Source organism: Acanthopagrus latus, chromosome 17, assembly GCF_904848185.1.
Source record: "Acanthopagrus latus isolate v.2019 chromosome 17, fAcaLat1.1, whole genome shotgun sequence".
In the NCBI taxonomy this organism is placed as follows: Eukaryota; Metazoa; Chordata; class Actinopteri; order Spariformes; family Sparidae; genus Acanthopagrus; species Acanthopagrus latus.
In genome coordinates, this window is record NC_051055.1 from 21,499,104 (window position 1) to 21,518,701 (window position 19,598).

The 19,598-nt window shown below is 37.6% G+C and overlaps 2 protein-coding genes and 1 long non-coding RNA gene across 6 annotated transcripts in view; 1 reads left to right on the forward strand and 2 right to left on the reverse strand.

Moving 5' to 3' along the window:
• The window catches only part of LOC119005712 (carcinoembryonic antigen-related cell adhesion molecule 5-like), a 27,532-nt gene extending 15,373 nt beyond the window's left edge, over positions 1–12,159 (reverse strand). Inside the window, exons 1-10 of the mRNA XM_037073579.1 lie at positions 11,936–12,159; positions 11,152–11,466; positions 9,297–9,575; positions 8,719–8,985; positions 8,220–8,495; positions 7,655–8,050; positions 3,931–4,245; positions 2,745–3,020; positions 2,333–2,584; positions 1,216–1,321 (exon numbers count right to left, since the gene is read on the reverse strand). Of these exons, the coding sequence (XP_036929474.1) occupies positions 1,216–1,321; positions 2,333–2,584; positions 2,745–3,020; positions 3,931–4,245; positions 7,655–8,050; positions 8,220–8,495; positions 8,719–8,985; positions 9,297–9,575; positions 11,152–11,466; positions 11,936–11,981 (2,528 nt within the window). The 5' untranslated portion in view covers positions 11,982–12,159. The remainder of the gene's footprint in view (positions 1–1,215; positions 1,322–2,332; positions 2,585–2,744; positions 3,021–3,930; positions 4,246–7,654; positions 8,051–8,219; positions 8,496–8,718; positions 8,986–9,296; positions 9,576–11,151; positions 11,467–11,935) is intronic.
• Positions 12,160–12,695: 536 nt separating this feature from the next.
• Positions 12,696–18,439, reverse strand: LOC119006560 (carcinoembryonic antigen-related cell adhesion molecule 6-like). Of its 4 annotated transcripts, none has more exons than XM_037075405.1 (9): positions 18,296–18,439; positions 18,098–18,148; positions 17,252–17,572; positions 16,178–16,456; positions 15,698–15,955; positions 14,101–14,215; positions 13,747–13,784; positions 13,554–13,631; positions 12,696–13,347 (listed from the first exon to the last, which is right to left on the reverse strand). In XM_037075405.1, exons 2-8 carry the CDS (start codon positions 18,141–18,143, stop codon positions 13,579–13,581), a joined length of 1,110 nt encoding a protein of 369 aa, XP_036931300.1. In that variant the 5' UTR covers positions 18,144–18,148; positions 18,296–18,439; the 3' UTR covers positions 12,696–13,347; positions 13,554–13,578. The 4 variants fall into 4 exon arrangements, with proteins under 4 accessions (XP_036931300.1, XP_036931301.1, XP_036931299.1 ...); XM_037075406.1 differs by having other exon boundaries at positions 15,785–15,955; positions 18,284–18,439; XM_037075404.1 differs by having other exon boundaries at positions 13,554–13,628; positions 18,284–18,439.
• Positions 18,440–18,909: 470 nt separating this feature from the next.
• LOC119006565 lies at positions 18,910–19,567 on the forward strand. The gene is made up of 2 exons (XR_005070838.1): positions 18,910–19,161; positions 19,239–19,567. It is a non-coding gene; the product is annotated as an uncharacterized LOC119006565 (long non-coding RNA).
• The last annotated feature ends 31 nt before the right edge of the window (positions 19,568–19,598 follow it).

Sequence of the window (19,598 nt, forward strand, 5' to 3'; positions counted from 1 at the left end):
CCTGAGAAACTTCTGCGATCTTTGAAAAAACTGTAATGGTTATGGCCAAAATATGTATATGTTATAAAGCTTGAATGGTGTGTGTAGCTCATAGTATGAAGGACAGGAAGAGTTGCAAAGTCGATGACTTTGGAAGAGGATTTGAGGATTTTCCTCAGTGTTAAATTTCGTTTAGAAAAAGCTGATTTTCTAAAGAAGTAGAAAAGTTAAAAAGAAAAAAAGTACAAGATTGAAAGAGCTTGAACATTTTAATAGTTGAATGGTTTCTATAGCTTATGGTATGCTGAAGTTATAGCAGAATGAAATTTGAAAAAAATCCCCATAAGGATGAATGGGAAAAGTCCTCCCAAACCCCTGCGGTTTTAGAAAAAACTTTAATGTTTAGGGCAAAAATATCTATATGGTGAGCGAGTAGAGACCTGGCCGAACTCGGTCATCTGGTTTTTATTTCTGGAAAGTGAGAAATGAGGGCACAGGAGCGAGAGAGAGAACAGGTACCGTCTGCTCTTCACCAGAAATTTCGGCTCAAAATTAACATTGCGGCTTATGGGAGAGCTGTTGGACTTCTTGTTGCTCTCGGGCTTCTAAATCCAAAACCGTAAGTCCCACATCTAATGCCATCTAAGGCCTTCAGCATTCACACTAATTATTAAGAAGAGGCACGAGCAATAGTAATAGTATAGCTCTGCTATAGAGGTGTCCATAGTGGGCTGGCGAGCACAGCCCACTAATTATTAAGAAGAGGCGCGAGCAATAGTAATAGAAAAAAACTTATAGTAATAGCAATAGTAATAGTGGGCTTCGCACAGCCCACTATGGACACCCTATAGCAGAGCTATAGAGGTGTCCATAGTGGGCTTGCGAGCACATCCCACTAATAAAAAGAGGCGCGAGGAATAACAATAGTGGGCTTGCGAGCACAGCCCACTAATGACCAGACAAGGAGTGAAGGGAACACACAGACTAAATACACAAACACTGATGAACAGACGAGGAGCAGGTGTGGTGACGAGGGGAAGGAGAGGGGAGAACATAGGAGAAACTTAAAGGACAAGGAGGGGCATGGAAAATCAAAACAAAGACACAACAAGACATGATACAGAGACATGAATTCAGAGTCATGACAGATAGACTGATTATTAATTATGAAGAATAACCTAACCTGACACTCTCAATAACAACAAAATGGCTTCCTGGTTATATCTCTCTACTTACTTTTTGTTATAGATGTAGTACCCTCCACCAGCAGCTCCTCCAAAGACGACCAAACATGCAATTACTATTCCAGCGATGCAACCAGCCGAACAGCCTGATGTTTGTTCTGGGATAGGTTAAATAAAAAAAGCACTTTTTAAAAAAAAAAAAAAGTTTATACAACATTCTGTAAAGAGTAACTGTCTAATCATACCTGTTGATACAAAGCATACAAAAATGTCTATCTTTGTCACATCAAAATCTCTTCTGTCCTTTGACCCTCTTTATGTGATTTCTTGCCAGTTTTAAATACCTTTTTGATTATTGTCACACCTTATTAATTAGTGGTTCTGCCTTTTTTTTTATTTAGTTGTTTGTTCACCTTATTTAGTTACCCCATTATATTTAGCACAAAATATGAGAAATCCCTTTTCAACCTTAGAATCCAGTGCAGTGGGGAAATTATACAGTACGCAGGATAACAACCAGAACTTTACCAGAATATACATATTTTTTTGTATCCTTATTACGTAATCCTGTTACATGTATTCAGTTACTCCCCAGGCGTGACTGTAAAGTAATCTGACTGTTTTGGGCAGATAAAAACTGCATGTGTAAAGCAAACAAACAAAAATATTCCAGCGATTAAACTCACTTCATTGGTGGTGAACACACCATTAAACAATCTCTCTGACATGATTCAAATATAAATATAAACAAATTAGGTGAAATTTATAGATTTAATTACTTAAATTTCGTTTTTTCTGACACAGTGACGTGTGTAAAATAAATGGTGGATTTCTGTGGGTTTGAACTTTGCTGGAAACATGACAATGTAAGAACAAAGGTCAACAAAATACTGTTTATGATAAATGTCTCATCATTTTTAGATATTCTGTATTAATGCAGGATTCTTACATATGATATCTTTGGGGGCAATTACAGAGAGTGTTGAATTTCAAGCCCATGTTGACTCATAACTGGCTTAAAATATTAAATCTGCTGGTGGACTGGGTCTGTGGGAAAAACCTTTAATACTGTGTATAATACTGTGGGTTAAAATCAACATCTGGTATCAACAAAATCTACAATCAAAATTTCTGAAGATGTATAGCAGCTACAAACACCTTGTTGGTACCTGTTACAGTCACTTGATGCACCGCTGATGATGATCTTCCAGTTATATGATTCATGGCTTGACAGGTGTAGTTGCCACTGTCAGAAAATCCAGTGAAGACTTTAGTGAACACAGAAGAATTGTGTATCTCTGTCCCATTCAGTGTCCAGGTGTAACTAGCAGGTGGTTCAGACTCAGCAGAGCAGGTTAATTTTAAGTTCTGCTCAAAATTGATCTTGCTTGGGCCTTCGATTTGAACATTTTCTGGTCCATCTGAAAAAGACATTTCAAGTTTTTACAGCAGCACAAATTATAAAGAATGTGAAGTTTGTTCAACTGGAGATTAAAAAAAAATAAAATTTTGTGCTGAACAAATAATTTCAGGAGAGCGCACATAATTTTAAACAATAATATAAACTCTACAGTTACTCACAGTTAGCAATCATAATGTACTGAGCTTTATCGTTGCTGACAGGGTTGCTGATTTCACAAGAATATTTTCCACTGTCTGTTTTAGACAGACTTTTAAAGGACAGAACCCTCTCCTCCTCATAAAGTGCCATGTTGTCAGTCAGGATCAGATCTGAGTCATCTTTCCTCCACAGTCTGGTAAAGATGGAGCCAGCAGCAGCGTCACAGGTTAAGTTGACAGAGTTCCACTCAATCGACAGGTTTGTTGATGATGTGACAGCAGCGCCTGATATTCTCTCTGTTGAGAAAAAGATCATGAATGTTGTGTTAAAAATATGAAAACAGGAACAAAAGTAACTGAGAGTTGACTGAGTGAAAGCACATAGTTTATATATTCATAGTACATTTTAAAACGGCAGTGGTACATGTGGCATAGTGCCACAGTTCACACACAGAGAATGACTGAGCAAATAAATATAGTTATTTATGCATAGCATATTTAAGAGTTATTTTAACAATTGCATGTTTAAACAACTGTTAACTCAGCAATCTACATGGCTCAGACTGTGAGTCAATAAAGCCCATGTCTGACCTGATGCATCAGTGGTGCTGGTTGTAGCCAGAGATGGAAAAGCGTTGTGCTTTCCTCTGGAGAGGACAGATAAACACTTTTAGAATCTGTTTAGCGGGAGATAAATTATGTTTCGCCTAAAATCATTTGGATTTTGAAATGTGTGTCACTTGGACACCTTCGATCAATTATTGCCTTTTCCGCTGTTGTCCACCAAACAGCCATTACGAGTGAGAAAACTGTTGGAAACAATGTTTTGCATTCATAAGCGGTAGCCTATGGGGGTCCTCAGATGACTTACACTTTGTTCACCTTCTTTTTCTTGCCCATCGTCCTCGGGCATGTGTTGCTCAAGTACAGTGTCTACCTCCTCTTGCCAGCACTGCTTGGACAGCCTACAGGGAGCTAAGCCAATTAGAAAACAGACCTGTCTCACAGATGTATTTGGGAGGCGTTGCCGAAGTGGGAAAGAATTTCATCCTTTGATGTGCCGCATGAGGCGCATGTTTTTCCATCAACCTTAATATTGGTGTGGACACGTCCATGTGGTCCATACGCAGTTCTACGCCTGTCTCTCTATTGCTCTACATGATCTTCATCCCACACGAGAAGAGACACAAGTGAAACATCTGCTCACCATAAACTTCCAGTCTGGTGGTTCCTCCCTCTGATGATCCGTCTTGTGATATAACGAGAACTCTGTATTCTCCACTGTCACTCAGAACCAGATTCCTGAGCTCCAGAGATCCAGTAGAAGTGAAGAGGGTGACCCTGCCTTCATACTCTGCAGTAGCATTAGTATTTGTATCGATTATAACTTTTTCACCAAATTTCCATTCCACAAATGTGAACGGTTGTTCTGGTGGAGTCTGTGTTGTATTGAACATCACTGTCCCTCCCAATGTTGCACTCAGAGGACCATCTGGCAACACACCAGCTCCTCTGGTTAAACCTGGAACACACAGTTACAGCTCTGAGAAACACTCTTATAATTTGAGTGTTTTACAAAATGAAGCACTGGGACAAAGTATCTTTAATCACAACCACAATTACATAAAACCTCTTGCTAACCAGCTGAGATGAGGCGTTCAGGTTGTCAAAAAAAAAAAAAAAAAAGCCACCAAGGATCCTCATTAGTCCATCACATGATGAAAACTAGTTTTATCTCCCAGAAAGAAAATGTTGATCACAACAACAGACAACTAATTCTCTTCTAACAGAGAGAGAGAAAGACCCTTCATTTTCTGTTGTGCTGAAAAAGAGTAATTCAGTTCTGTCACTGATATTTCTGTCATAATGTCTGTGTGTACGGTACAGTACAGGTACGCACTGTGCTTCTGTTTGACTCCTCTGTAATTTAATTTGATTATGACAGTAGTAGAACTCAGTAATTCATCAAAACACAACAGTCACATATCACAAAGATTGCTGGGAGGAGTCCAGTGATACATGACTACATTAATGTTGATGCTGTTATACAACAACTGCTAATGGTAACATTTACAGAAATAAGTGAAATAAGATTTGTCTGCTGTATCAGCTGATAGAAGCTCACCTGAGACGACTCCCAGGATGATGAAGTGTATCACAGCTTTTTCCATTTCATCTGCTGTATCACCGAGTATGAGAAGAGGCAAGCGGATCACACTACTTCACTGTCCCTTTTCTAGGTTTTTGCATAATGGATGCAGATTTCAATTTTTGATGGTGGTACAGGGAAGGACTTTACGAAAGGGACTTACCCATCAACATACCTCTGTTCAATGATCAACGAGACTGATAATGATTAATAGTGGGGGTAAGAGTGAAACATTCAACATTAATTTACTGTGAATTTGCTCTGTGTATTGTATTGAGGAGAAGACTTGAAAAGTGATCACAGGTATTTCAGGCCACGTGTGTCAGAGAAACTTTCATCCCCTTGTGTCTTGAAGTGTTTCTCATTCCCTACACAACAGTCTCAGGGAGATGATGAAAAACCAAGAAGAAATACTGCTCAGTAAATTACGTAAAGACCACCAGAGGGAAGCATACTGCAGTGTTTAGCATACAAGGTTCTTTGCATGAAGGATTTAGCTCATTATTCAGGCATTTTACAGCATAGAGTAGGACAAGATGGAGGTGATTGAGATTTTGTGATTGGAATAAACAATCTTGCAAATTACAAAAGTCTCTCTATTGGCTTTGAGTATCAATTGTCACCACAATAAGTTGTCAGCATATTGTTGAAATTTACTTAATTTAACCGTTAATGCATCATTATTGTTTTATCTATTGTTTTATGCAAGTAAATAGGAACAAAAAACTGTGAATTCACGTAAAGAACGATAGGATACATTTGTACATACAGTTTTATTGACATAGTGCACTTTAAGTCTCCTTTCTCACACAGTTGCCAGTGTTAGGATATTATATTCAAACAACATTTACATATTCAATTGCTGTCAGAGCCACATGGAATAGACAGCATTATTATTATGTGCATCATTTTTGCATAATGTCTTATCATTTCCAGTTTTCAGCATTGAGGTTGGAACATAAGTACACAAAAGATATTTATATCAATAAAAGTCATTTCAATGCTTCAAATATTAAACAACATAACTGAATACACATTAATCACTATTTATTAAAAGCAGAACAAGAAATGCATTTTTTAACTCAGGTGTTCATGTGCAAATAAAGCAAGTGGACTTATTTTCAAATAAATACATTTTATATTTGTAATACAGTTAACTCAAGGGGACTCTAAATTGTCACCCAGATCCAAATCTAAAATGTTATCTCTCAATTTCTCTCAAAAATACCCATCGTTATGCTTCAGGTTATCCAGAGTTTTTTAGAATCTGGATAAAAACTATATTTCTCTAAATTCTATTATTTGTCGCTTCTGTTTGCCTCAAGCTACCAAGCTGTGTGTCTTTATCCCTCTCTTTCTAGTTTTATCGTCCTTCTCCTCTCTTTTTTCCCAGGCTCCATTCTCCTGGACCAGCAGTAGCCCAGGAGCCTCCCTTTCTCCTGGTTGATGCCTTGTGCAGATGTTGGATGTGGATTGTTACCGCTTTAGGTGCCCTTCATGGATTATCATTCACTTCACTAGTCATCAAAATTGGTATATACTGATTCTTGCTAATCTTCTTTGTGGGGAGGGGAGGTTGTGTAGTACAGGTACCCGCTTGGCGACAACTCCAGCTGCTCAGTTCCTCCTGGATCAGTAAAAATACCTTATAATATAATCTAAATCTAAATCTATGATCTAAAATTCTTTCATTGTAATCTGTGTGTGATTTTGATTGCCTGTTCTGTCAGTGTGACATCTGTTGCATCCCACCTCTTTGTTTACAAGTAAATCAAGGATTGAGGCACAAGAGGCTTTGTATACTGTGCAGATTGGAAAGTCTGTTGAAGCATTGTGATTTTTGCCTCCAAGCTGTCAAAGAGTCAATAAATGCAGCTTTAAGCATATTTATATTTCTGTGTGTCTAAAATTAACACATTCAGCTACACTGACAACTATGTTAGTGTTCAGTTCAACTGGATAATCTTAACATGGAGGAGAAAAAGCTGAAATTCTAAACAAATTGATGTCATTTCCTCTCAGTGCAGGTCAAGATGTTTTCATTTTCCGATCACCTGCAAGACATAAAAGAAAACAAGAGATTTAAATATAGAGTTGTTGTTTGAGGTATTATCTTCTATACTGAGACAATAGCAATTGTTGTCCCATAGTAGTTTTAACTTAATCGAAACTTATCCTCAAGTGAAAGACGATAGAGTTTATGTGTGCTCATATCCCGACGCAACTTTTACTGTTTATTGTACAGTTTGCCTAATGTAATGTATAATGTTAGAGTAAGGTTGGCGTTAAGGTTGAGGTGGTATTACTGTGAAGGCTTTTCAAGCCAGGCTTAGAACTATATAGAGAATATATTGCAACACTAACAAAGTTTTGCTGTCACATATCATATCAACCTGGTTCAGGTTCCACTTTTTTTTTTCCACCTCTATCTGCGCTCTTCCCTCACAATATACTTTGAACTTAAAATGAACTTTTAACTTTGATCTCTAATTGTGCTCGTGGGTCCAATCCAGGTATTACTGAGCTATTACAATTACATCTTTACTGACTGATTGTTGAAAATTAGAAAAAGGCTCCTGGTTTACACCTTAAAGCTATTTTCCACTTACTTTTTGGTATAGAGGTAGTACCCTCCACCACCAGCTGCTGCACAGACGGCCAAACAGGCAATTACTATTCCAGCGATGCAACCAGACGAACAGGCTGATGTTTTACCTTGGATGGCTGAAAAAAACAAGAGGTGGTAAGAAACTGATAGTCTAAATTTACTGTTTTATGGGTTAAGGTCGGTTAGTTTTACAGTTTTGCTTATGCAGCCATTGCTGTTTCATGAAATTAAAAAAAAGTCTGACACATGTTGTTGGAATGATTTTTATAAAATCTGCTACAACTTCCCTTTCGGTATTTTGCAACACCATCTTGGTACCTGTTACAGTCACTTGAAGCCCTGCTGATGAGGTTCTCTCAGTTATATTGTTCATGGCTTGACATGTGTAGTTGCCACTGTCAGAAAATCCAGTGATGACTTTAGTGAACACAGAAGAACTGTGTATCTCTGTCCCATTCAGTGTCCAGGTGTAACTAGCAGATGGTTCAGACTCAGCAGAGCAGGTTAATGTTAAGGTTTTGTCAAAATCGATCTTGCTTGGGCCTTTGACTTGAACATTTTCTGGTCCATCTGAAAAACAGATTCTAGGTTTTTACCGCAGCACAAATAATAAAGAATGTGAAGCTTGTTCAGTAGGTGATTTCAAAATTTCTTCTTTTTGTATAATCTTATGTTGAACAAAATATTGTTATGGCGCACATCATTTTGAGCAGTAAATATAAACTCTGCAGATACTTACAGTTAACAGTCATGATGTACTGAGCTCTATCGTTGCTGACAGGGTTGCTGATTTCACAAGAATATTTTCCACTGTCTGTTTTATTTAGACTTTTAAAGGACAGAACTCTGTTCTCCTCATAAAGTGCCATGTTGTCAGTCAGGACCAGATCTGAGTCATCTTTCCTCCACAGTCTGGTAAAGATGGAGCCAGCAGCAGCATCACAGGTTAAGTTGACAGAGTTCCCTTCAATCGACAGGTTTGTTGATGATGTGACAGCAGCGCCTGATATTCTCTCTGTTGAGAAAAAGATAATAGATTTTGGGTGAAAAATGTGAAAACAGGAACATAAGTAACTCAGAGTTTATAAGTTTATATATATTAAATAGTACATTGTAAATGGCCTTTAACTCAGCCATCTGCAAGTATCATCCTTGCAAACAATTGTAAGTATTGTGTCTTTTTGTTCCATATTTCTGTATCCATATTGTTTTATAGAAACCAATTAATTTAAACCCACCTAGCACAGTTACAGCTGAAGACTGAGATGTTTCATATCTCAGAGTTTTGTTGTTAAAGGCCTGACAGCTGTAGTTTCCACTCTGACTCATCTGAATGTTCACCAGTTTGAATTCTGGTCCGGTATCATTCAGGTTGTCTCCATTCAGAAGCCAGTAAAACTGGGCAGCAGGTCTGGAGACAGCTGAGCAGGACAGGCCGATGTTTGAACCTTCCAGGTAGTATCCTTTTGACACTTTTACGTTCAAGTTTACATTTTCTGGGCCATCTGAATATAGGGGTTAAAACAACAGCAACAAAAGAAAAAAAACAACATGCAACGTTAGGAAAATAAAGGCACTAGGGATTTGGCATGCAGATTTACTCAGAGGCATAAGAACTGATTCCTCTGCACAAACACATAACACTTTCTAAATGACATTGACTGTAAAATGATTCAATTGGCACTGTGCTTTAGATTACAGTGATTACTGTACTGGATCACTCCTGGTTAAAAATGGTTTCCCAGTATTTTGTGCAAACAATTGAGGATCATGCAGATGTTGTCAGATAAATTACTGAACAGGCAGGTAAACTCACAGCTGATGGAGAGAGTTACTGGTTCACTGGTACCACTGTTTACTGGATTGAACACCTGACACTCAAACGGTCCCTGGTCATAGCGGGTCACATTGACTATAGTGAGGGTGGCGCCTCCATCAGTGAGCTGAACTCTGTCACTTTGTGTAACTTCAGAGCTGCTGTTCAGCCAGAGAAAAGAGAGAGCGATTCCAGAGTAGGAGCAGTTTATGCTGACGGAGCTGTTGAACTCCACCAAGTCTGTGCTGCTGGGAGTTACCATTATATTGGAGAGTGGCCCTGTGGGTGGAAAACAAAATAGTTTTATAATATTCCACCACGTAACAAAGGTAGAGAACCACTGCAGTGGAATAAAAGAATAATTGACTGGCTGATAGCTTTGATAATTTTTGATTACTACAATAAAATGTTTATTTGTGAAGCCACATCCCTGGCTCCTCAATAACAGTCTTGTGACTTATTATACATTTTCCAAACAGTGGAAAAACATTTCCTGGGGTGCACTTCCACCCGTGGCGTTGTTTGGCTACTCCCCGTAGTGCCCCTCACTACAAGGGCAAGAACCATAATCCATGAAATGCAAACACAAAAGCGCAAACTGAAAGCAAATGACCAAATCAAAAAGGCATGGGTATAAACTAGGAACAACACGGGAAATCAGGGATGAAAAGCCAGAAACATATCACAAGTATTTGGGAACAGGTGACATACCTAGGGAGACTAAACCAACAAACTGACAGAGGGAGGTAGAGATAATTTGACACAGATGAAACATATCAGAGAGGTGCAGACCATGAGGAAAAATGGACAAAGGGATGAGGAAGTGAGACGTGACATAGGATCATGTAAGTTCAAAATAAAACAGCAAAAAAATAAACCACAGCCAGTATAGTATGATAATGATAATGTATTGATAACATAAACCATACAAAACACATAACTGAAAACCCCACAAGTAACTAAAAAACAAATACATTTCATTTAGACTTGAGAGGACTTGAGGTTTGACTTAACGATTATTTCCTTATGACAAGCTTGATCCACATTGAGCCATAAAATTTCAGAGCAATAAAACAGACAGACTTTGTGCAGGCTGTTAACTGTCATATATCGACTGTGAGACTCATGCAATTGACTCTTTCCAAAGAAATTTTCAGGGGCTACACATCTATTTCCTCATGCAGTGAAAAACAAATGCATATCAGATGACATCAGATGTGAAACAGGATACAGACAGCACACAGACAGACAAGACAGCAGTGTCATTCAGACCATCGGGGGAAGTGAGAAATTTACATAAATAGTTAACACTGTACAAAGTTTTCAACTCGTTCCCATACTACACAAACAAATCTCATATTCCAGCATCTCTGTATAAGCTGTCTGGTCTTCATGTTTAAAGTGCGTCCTGTCTGCTTCTGTGTCTGAGGTGTGTCTTGCCTTTCATCAGCTGCTTGAACATAATGTTTCAACTGATTTCAAAATGCACACATTTACATGTTGACTGTATTTCAAAATGTATGAAACCAGTAAACAGCTGCTTCTTCTTTGGGGTTGGAGGGTGTTAGGTTAGGTTTGGTCTCCCAGTGTACAGATGTACTTCAGGGCACTTGACATCACTGTTGGCTGTGGCTACAGGTCAATAAAGCACATCTGACCTGATGCATCAGTGGTGCTGGGTGTAGCCAGAGATAAAAAAAAAAAAAATGGCTGTGCTTTCCACCAGAGAGGGCAGATAAACACTTACTTTTAGATTCTGTGTTGTTCGAACTTTGGCCGAATATTGTAATGTCTCTATTGCTAAACATGATCTCCATTCCACACAAGAAGAGACACAAGTGAAACATCTGCTCACCATAAACTTCCAGTCTGGTGCTTCCTTGCAATGTTGGTTCTCCCTGAGGTACAATGATAACTCTATATTCTCCACTGTCTCTCAGAACCAGATTCCTGAGCTCCAGAGATCCAGTAGAAGCGAAGAGGGTGACCCTGCCTTCATAATCTGCAGTTGCATTAGTATTTGTACTGATTATACTTTGGTCACCAAATTTCCATTCCACAAATGTAAAGGGGTTCTCTGATGGAGTCAGTGTTGTTATGAACACCATTGTCCCTCCCACAGTTCCATTCAAAAGATCTTCTGGCAACACACCAGCTCCTCTGGTTAAACCTGGAACACACAGTTACAGGTCTGAAAATAACTCAAATAATTTGAGTGTTTTGAAAAATGAAGCACAAAATATCTTTAATCACAACCACAATCACACAACAATTCAAAAGCTGGTTGTCGGATTTCTAAGCAGCTGAAATAACTTGGTTATCTAGGTTTTACATTATACTGAATGTCATCAACTTATTGATCAGAAATTAAACAAAAAAATAGACAAACAGATAGGAGCACATTTTCACTACTTTTCAAGTACCATCAAATATATCTCAATCCAAACTGAACTGATGTGCCTCTGCATCGGTATTACTAAGAGCAAGAGTTATTTTCAGTATAAAAAGATATCCCAGCACAAAACTATAAGGCAGTGTAATCTGATGCTGTGAAACATGAATAACTGATGAATTTATTTTGTGAATATAAGTGAACTGATATTTGTTTTCCTCTGCCATATCAAATAATAAGAGCTCACCTGAGACGACTCCCAGGATGATGAACTGTATCACAGTCTTTTCCATTTCATGTCCAGTATCATCAAATATGACAAGAAAACAGAGGCTCACACTACTTCACCGTCCCTTTACTAATTTAAGAATAGTGAATGCTGATTTCAGTGTATGAATGTTGTATAAGGAAGTACTGTGCAATTTCAATCTAATGAGCCACAAAGTCCACCTTGTTAATCATTGACAATGTAGTCATGGAGCAACAATTATAAAGATGATCAAAGATTTTAAGCAAGTCTTGGGAAGGAGTGATACATATATTTTAAACTCCAAACAGCAGATGCTTTACAGTTTGACAGTAAATATTCAGGGGTTTACACAGTTACTCATATACTGTGTGAGACAGGTACAGAGGTATTTTAGCCATATTGTTATCCACCAATAAGCTAAAACAAAAGACAATTAGACCACAAGAGGGAAACATCTTGCAGCTGTAGGTTATTAATGAAGATTCAGTGTGTTTTTCTCATCATGCAGACGAGTTGAAACTCAACATGCAGGTGACTCATCTCTGTACAGTTCTCAAAGATAAATCAATGAAGACTTTGATTGGTCTTTTGTACCATCTTTGTGACTTTAACATGAAAGAAAGTTTTAACATCTTCTGCTGTCATGGATTAAAACTTTGTTGAAATGTTGAAGGGTTTGTGACCAGAGTCATAGTGCACCATATATTTTGCTAATTCATGAGTGGAAATTAAATGTATCAGATAAAGCACACAGTAATATAATTCACTGGTATATACAGCTTTATTGAATTACTATACATTTTAAAATCTCATATCCACAGTTGCCAGTGTTTGGACATCATTTAAACAACAATTACATATTAAATTGCTGTTAGAACAGTTCAATGATTCAAACGTCACCAATGTGTTGCAGAAGTACAACATGAAATGTTTTTTTACTCAACTGTTATGGCTATATAAATAAAGTTGGCTTGGCTTGAAAAACCCTCCAGTTTTTGGCAAAAATCTCTGATAAACCAACTGTAGATGCTACTTGCTAAAAGAAGAGTACATTTTTGAATTGTATCCAACAGGTGTCTGAAGAAATGCCTAGGAAATGTTACAATATACTGGGTAAATGGATTTTGTTAAAACATTAGCCATAAACATGAGTAAGACAATATTATGTCTATATCTGTCATGTTTTATCTTTTCAATTAGCTTTTCTTCTTCCACGTGGCAAAAAAGTCAATTAATTGAAGCCACTTATATTGCTGGATGTCTGAATATACCACAGCTATATTAGTAATTCTCTTACACTTGAGTTTGACTGTAAAACCTAAAAATAGATGAGAAATAGTTGGAATCCTAAACACATCTGTGTGTCTTCTTTTCTTGGTGCAGATGAAGGTTTTTTATTGTGTGATCACCTGCAGGACACAAAGGATACTTAGTGATTCAAGAGCTGCTATTTTGATTAACTGTCTGTTACACTGAGTGGACAGTTATTGTGGGCCTGTATTACTCTTAATTGATTCAAACTAAGATTAATCTAATTATACAGGAAACAACTTTTGCTTCTTCTCCTTTTATTCATACCTTTTCCCTTGATCAGAATAGTGAGTTAAAAACTTACCTTAAATGGAATCAAACGGTTGATTTTATATGTTCTCATACACCACAGAAGTGTCCTCATACACATGTTCCTCGACTTCTAGGCAAAACAATTATAACAACTGATTATTCTTATGTAAAATAATCATATATCATATATAATTATGTAATTATATACGATACTTGTAAGATAATCGTATCAAGTAATTACTAACCTTTTTGACCAGATTGTGGCGGAGCTTTGTTGTTGAATCTAAATATTAAAAATATAGCAATAATGTGATCAGCACCCAGATGCTACTCAAAATTAAAACAGATAGATATGTCGTGTTCATTTATAAATACCATTTAAAAGGAAATGATAACATTTTAATATTAGATTGTTTTCTTATATGAATCAATGCATCAATGTAGTAGAATTCCTGTGTATTTTTGATGGGGATTAATTTATTTTCTATTAAGTAACCGGACTCCTAACCTCAGACAGATTAATTACACATTTTAAGAATTTCTATCCTGAGATTCTTGATAACAACAAAATGGCTTCATGGTTATATCTCTCTACTTACTTTTTGTTATAGACGTAGTACCCTCCACCAGCAGCTCCTCCAAAGACGACCAAACATGCAATTACTATTCCAATGATGCAACCAGCCGAACAGCCTGATGTTTTGCCTGGGTTGACTTAAAAAAAGGGGGATAAGAACATGATTTTTACAACATTATCCAAACAGGAACTGTCTAATCATACCTGTGGATACAAAGCATACCATAACTTCTTCCTTTATCAAATCAAAATCAAAATCTGTACAGTGAACAACATCCTCTGTCCTCTGACCCTCTTTATGTGATTTCAGAGCAAGATATAAATATCTATTTGATTATTGTCACACTTTATCCGTGAGTTGGTTTATGCCTTCTTTATTTAGTTGTTTGTCCATGTTTTTTAGTTAGCCCATTCTGTTTTTTGCAAAACATGAGAAATCCCTTTTCAACCTTAGAATCCAGTGCGGTGGGGAAATGATACAGAACACAGAATAACAATGACAACTTGACCAGAATAGGTACCTTATATTTTTTTGTATCCTGATGTAATCCTGTTACATGTATTCAGTTACTCCCCAAGCCTGACTGTATAGTAATCTGATTGTTTTGGGCAAATAAACACTGCATGTGTAACACAAACAAACACAAAAGATCCCGTGGTTGAACTCACTTCACTGGTGGTGAATACACTATTAGACAATGTCTCTGACATGATTCAAGTATAAATGTTAACAAATTAGATAAAGTTTTAGATATTCAATTGTTCAGGTTATTTGGTAAAGTTGCTGTTGTCTCCACATGGCTGGATGCATTTATTGTAAGTAACTTTTTCATAAAAGTGTCAGCTAAATAAATGAATTTTAAAAAATGAGACTTGGGAAAAATCACCCTGTATTAATAACACCATGATGAACATTCATGATGGACTTTGAAGGTTTGTAAAAGCTCTTGGGGCTTGGATGAAGTAATGACAAGTTTAGGCTTTAAGTATGATAATGATAATGTGCAGTAGATACATAAACCATATAGATAGCATATTTGAAGGCCTTGCATGTAACTATACCACAAGACTGTCTGATGGAACTGAGAATTGAGAATCATGACAGCAAACTCATTCTCATGCTACACAAACAAACCTCACATCATAAAAGAGGAAGCTTCAAAGACTCAAACTTCCTCATGATCAAAATATAATTATATCTGTTAAACAGGTATGCAGGACAAAGCTAAACATCACACTTCAACAAAGGCACACACACATACAGCTAAAATATCAAAAATGTCAGGAAAGTTGAGTTTTGCATCACTCTGCTTTTTTTTTTTGTATCTAATCTATGTAACAGTCATCATGTTGATACAGAAACAGATACAAATACATCACACATCAACATAAATTCATACAAAAACATGCATGACGCACAGACAAAATTTATAAAACACCAACCTACAGAAATTAGTTTTAGCAGTCCTAATGGTATAATGTAGTAATGACTGAGTACTGATGGGTCAGAATGTCAACATGCTGGCTGGTGTTGCAGCTGGTGTGATCCCATCACAAGACTGTCACTAGTTTTATTACACATTTGTTTGTTCAAGAAACTTTTTTTATTCAAAACTTACCCAACACAGTTACAGCCAAAGGTGAAGATGTGTCATATCTCAGAGTTTTCTGGTTAAACGCCTGACAGCTGTAGCTTCCACTCTCACCTATCTGAATGTTGATCTCTGATCCAGTATGGGGCATCACGCTCCCATTCAGAAACCAGTAATACAGGGCAGAAGGTTTGGAAACAGCTGAGCAGGACAGGGTGATGTTTGACCCTTCCTCATAGTATTCTTGCGATGGAGATATTTTGACGATTACATTTTCAGGGCCGTCTGAAATGGGAAGAAAACGACAGGTCAGTACAACTGTGCTGTAGATTAGTGATACTGTACTGGACTAAATGTAGGTGAAAAACACAGGGGAACAAAATTTACTAAACAAACAAGCAAATTAAAAAATCAAGGCCACTCCTCACTCAGTTGTGACAACAATTTAAACTCTGATATTTTCAGCAGTTGTCAGATAAAGTAATGAGACTGTAGTTAATGACTCACAGCTGATGGAGAGGTTTACTGGATCACTGGTAACACTGTTTACTGGATTGGACACATGACACCTGAATGGTCCCTGGTCATAGCGGGTCACATTGACTATAGTGAGGGTGGCGCCTTTATCAGTGAGGTGAATTCTGTCACTTGCTGTAACTTCAGTGCTGCCGTTCAGCCAGAGGAAAGTGAGAGAGGATCCAGAGGTGGAGCAGGACAGACTGACGGAGCTGTTGAACTCCACCAAGTCTGTGCTGCTGGGAGTTACCATTACATTGGAGACTGTCTCTGTGGGTGGGAAACAAAAGGGTTTTATAATTTGCCACCATGTAACAAAGGTACAGAACAGGGAAACACTGCAGTGGCTGAAAGTGAACCATATGTTTGTCATGGGATGCTAAATATTTGTGGCTGCACCTTGAAATTTTACACCAGCTCCTGCCATTACGAAGAACATTTTCTCACTTATTTTTTTTTGTTGATATTGTGCTAAACTTACATTGACGCTATACGATTATGTTTCAGTGGTTGCTCTTTAAAAATATTGTTGCAAAATCCAATCAATCTAATGCAGTCTAGCTTTATACCACTTAATATGTATGACTTTAAGATAAATAAATACAATAAATAATCCAATATCTGTCATTGTTAATGTGGATGATTTACTGTGCTCAGTGATGACTTAGCAAACTCAATTCACTGATGAAGACTGTGATGTGCAGTTGAAAACTTGCAATTATAAATAATGTTTTTTTTTTTTTTTTGGTAGAGAATTTGTGAAAGTTCAGCACATTTACGCAAATTAAGGATACGTTATCTTAAAACTTAATTAGTCCTTTCTCATTCTAATAACACTGAATGCTCATTGTACTGTGAATGTGCAACAGTTAAAATCAATGTTTAGACTGATTAAAAAAAAAAAAAAAAAAAAAAGATTCACCTCATCAGGGCAATGTGTGGGTGTGATTTGACCAGATTGCATTGACAGTGCTGAAAAAATACACAAACAATCCCAGACAGTGTCATCATCTTTTGATTTAATCTACAGCTGAAAGAGATATAACATATGAAACATTTACTCACCATAAACTTCCAGTCTGGTGGATCCTTCCTTTGCAAAGTCTCCATGTGGTTGAATGTTAACTCTGTATTCTCCTTTGTCATTAAGAGTCAGATTCCTGAGCTCCAGAGATCCAGTAGACGTGAAGAGGGTGATCCTGCCTTTATACTCTGGTGCAGTTCCGTTTACACCACTAAAAGATATTATATTTCTGTCAGCAAATTTCCAGTTCATTGTTAAAAATGGTGTTTCTGGTGGAGTCAGTGTTGTGGTGAACATCACTGTCCCTCCCAGAGCTGCATTCAGAGGACCGTCTGGCAACACACCAGCTCCTTTGGTTAAACCTGGAACACACAGGTACAGGTCTGAGAACAATTGTAATAAGTGTTTTGCAAAATAAACCACTCTGACAAAATATCACTGAAAGAAAATGAAGATCACAACAACAGACAACTTTTTCTCTAACAGAGAGAGGAAGACTCTTCATTTTCTGTTGTGCTAAATTAAAAAAAAAAAAGCTTTCTGAATGTCTTCTAGTAATTCAGTTCTGTCATAATGTCTGCTTCTATTTGAAACCTCTGTGTACAGCTGCTTGTGTTGCTAATTTTTATATCTATCTATATCGATAGATAGATAGATAGATAGATAGAGAGATAGAGAGATAGATAGAGAGAGATAGAGAGAGAGAGAGAATTGGGAATAATTCATCAAACACAACAGTAAGATATTAGAGAAATTTCTGAGGGGACAATTCAGTTTTACACTGAATACATTAATGTTGAGGCTATTTTACATAAACTGTTGATGGTAACATTTACAGAAATAAGTTAGTAAAGATTTGTCTGCTTTATCAAGTGATAGAAGCTCACCTGAGAGGACTCCCAGGATGATGAAGTGTATCACAGCTTTTTCCATTTCATCTGCAGTATCACCAAGTATGAGAAGAGAGAAGAGGATCACACTACTTCACTGTCCCTTTTCTAGTTTCCGCATAATGGATGCAGATTTCAATTTATGATGGTGGTATAGGGAAGGACTGTGCGATAGGGACTTACCCATCAACATACCTCTGTTCTGTCAGGGGAGGGTTAAAAGGGAAAACTAAGGAAGGGAAAGCTGGACCCAAATGCAGTTACACACGGAGTCAAAGATAAAGTGGAACAAAAAGCGAGCTTTAATAAAGCAAAAGCCGAAAACAAGAAAAAGCCAAGGCAGACAAAACAGGACAAAAAGCAAAGTAACAACTGAAGCAACCAGGCAAAGTAGCAACTTAACAGCAAGACAAAGTACAAAGAAAAAATCAAAGTTCAACTTAAACATGAAAAACTCAAAATCAAAAACTCAAAACCAAGACATACCAAATGGGACAGGGACAGGGACAGGAACATGGAACATGGAACATGGAACATGGAACATGGAACATGGAACATGGAACATGGAACATGGAACAAGCGCAAACAGAAAGCAATGACCAGACAAAGAGTGAGGGAAACACAGAGACTAAATACACAGACACTAATGACATGACGAGGCACAGGTGAGGAGAGAGGAGGAAGGAAGCCAGGTGTGATAATGAGGGGGAGGAGCACAGAGGAACAGACCAGGAGGGAACAAGACAACAGACAGAGGGAGCCAGAGGGAAGAACAAAGGAGAACTTAAAGGACACATGAGGGCATGGAAAAATCAGAACATGAGACACAAGACATGGAAAAAACACAACACAAGACATGATACAACGAAGTAAATCATAAACAAGAAACCAAAAACCAGACACAAAGGACAACACAAACAGGAGTCGTGACATGTTCAATGATCAACAGTCTTGATAATGATTAATAATGTTGGCACTGAACAGTGAAACAATCAACATTAATTTACTGTGAATTTGCTCTGTATATCGTATTGAGGAGAAGACTTGAAAACTGATCACAGGTATTTCCGACCATATGAATGAGGGAAACTGTCATCCCCCCTGTGTCTCGAAGTGTTTCTCATTCCCTACACTACAGTCTCAGGGAGACACTGGATATCCAGGAAGATATACTTCTCAGTGAATCATGTAAAGACCACCAGAGAGCAGCATACTGCAGTGTTTGGCATGACGGTGCTTTGAGCACTGGGTGGTGTACAGGTACAGGAAGGAATATAAGAGAGTTCACCAGGACAGGTGGAGGTGATTGAGACCAGGATGAGCCCACCAAGCATATATTGTTATGTTATTTTTCATTGGAATCTTGCAAGTTACAAAAGTCTCTCTAGTGGCTTTGAGTAGCAGTTGTTACCACAATAAGTTGTCAGCTAATGTTGAAATTTACTTCATTTAACCATTAATGTGTCATTATTGTTGTACTTACTGTTATTTGTAAGGA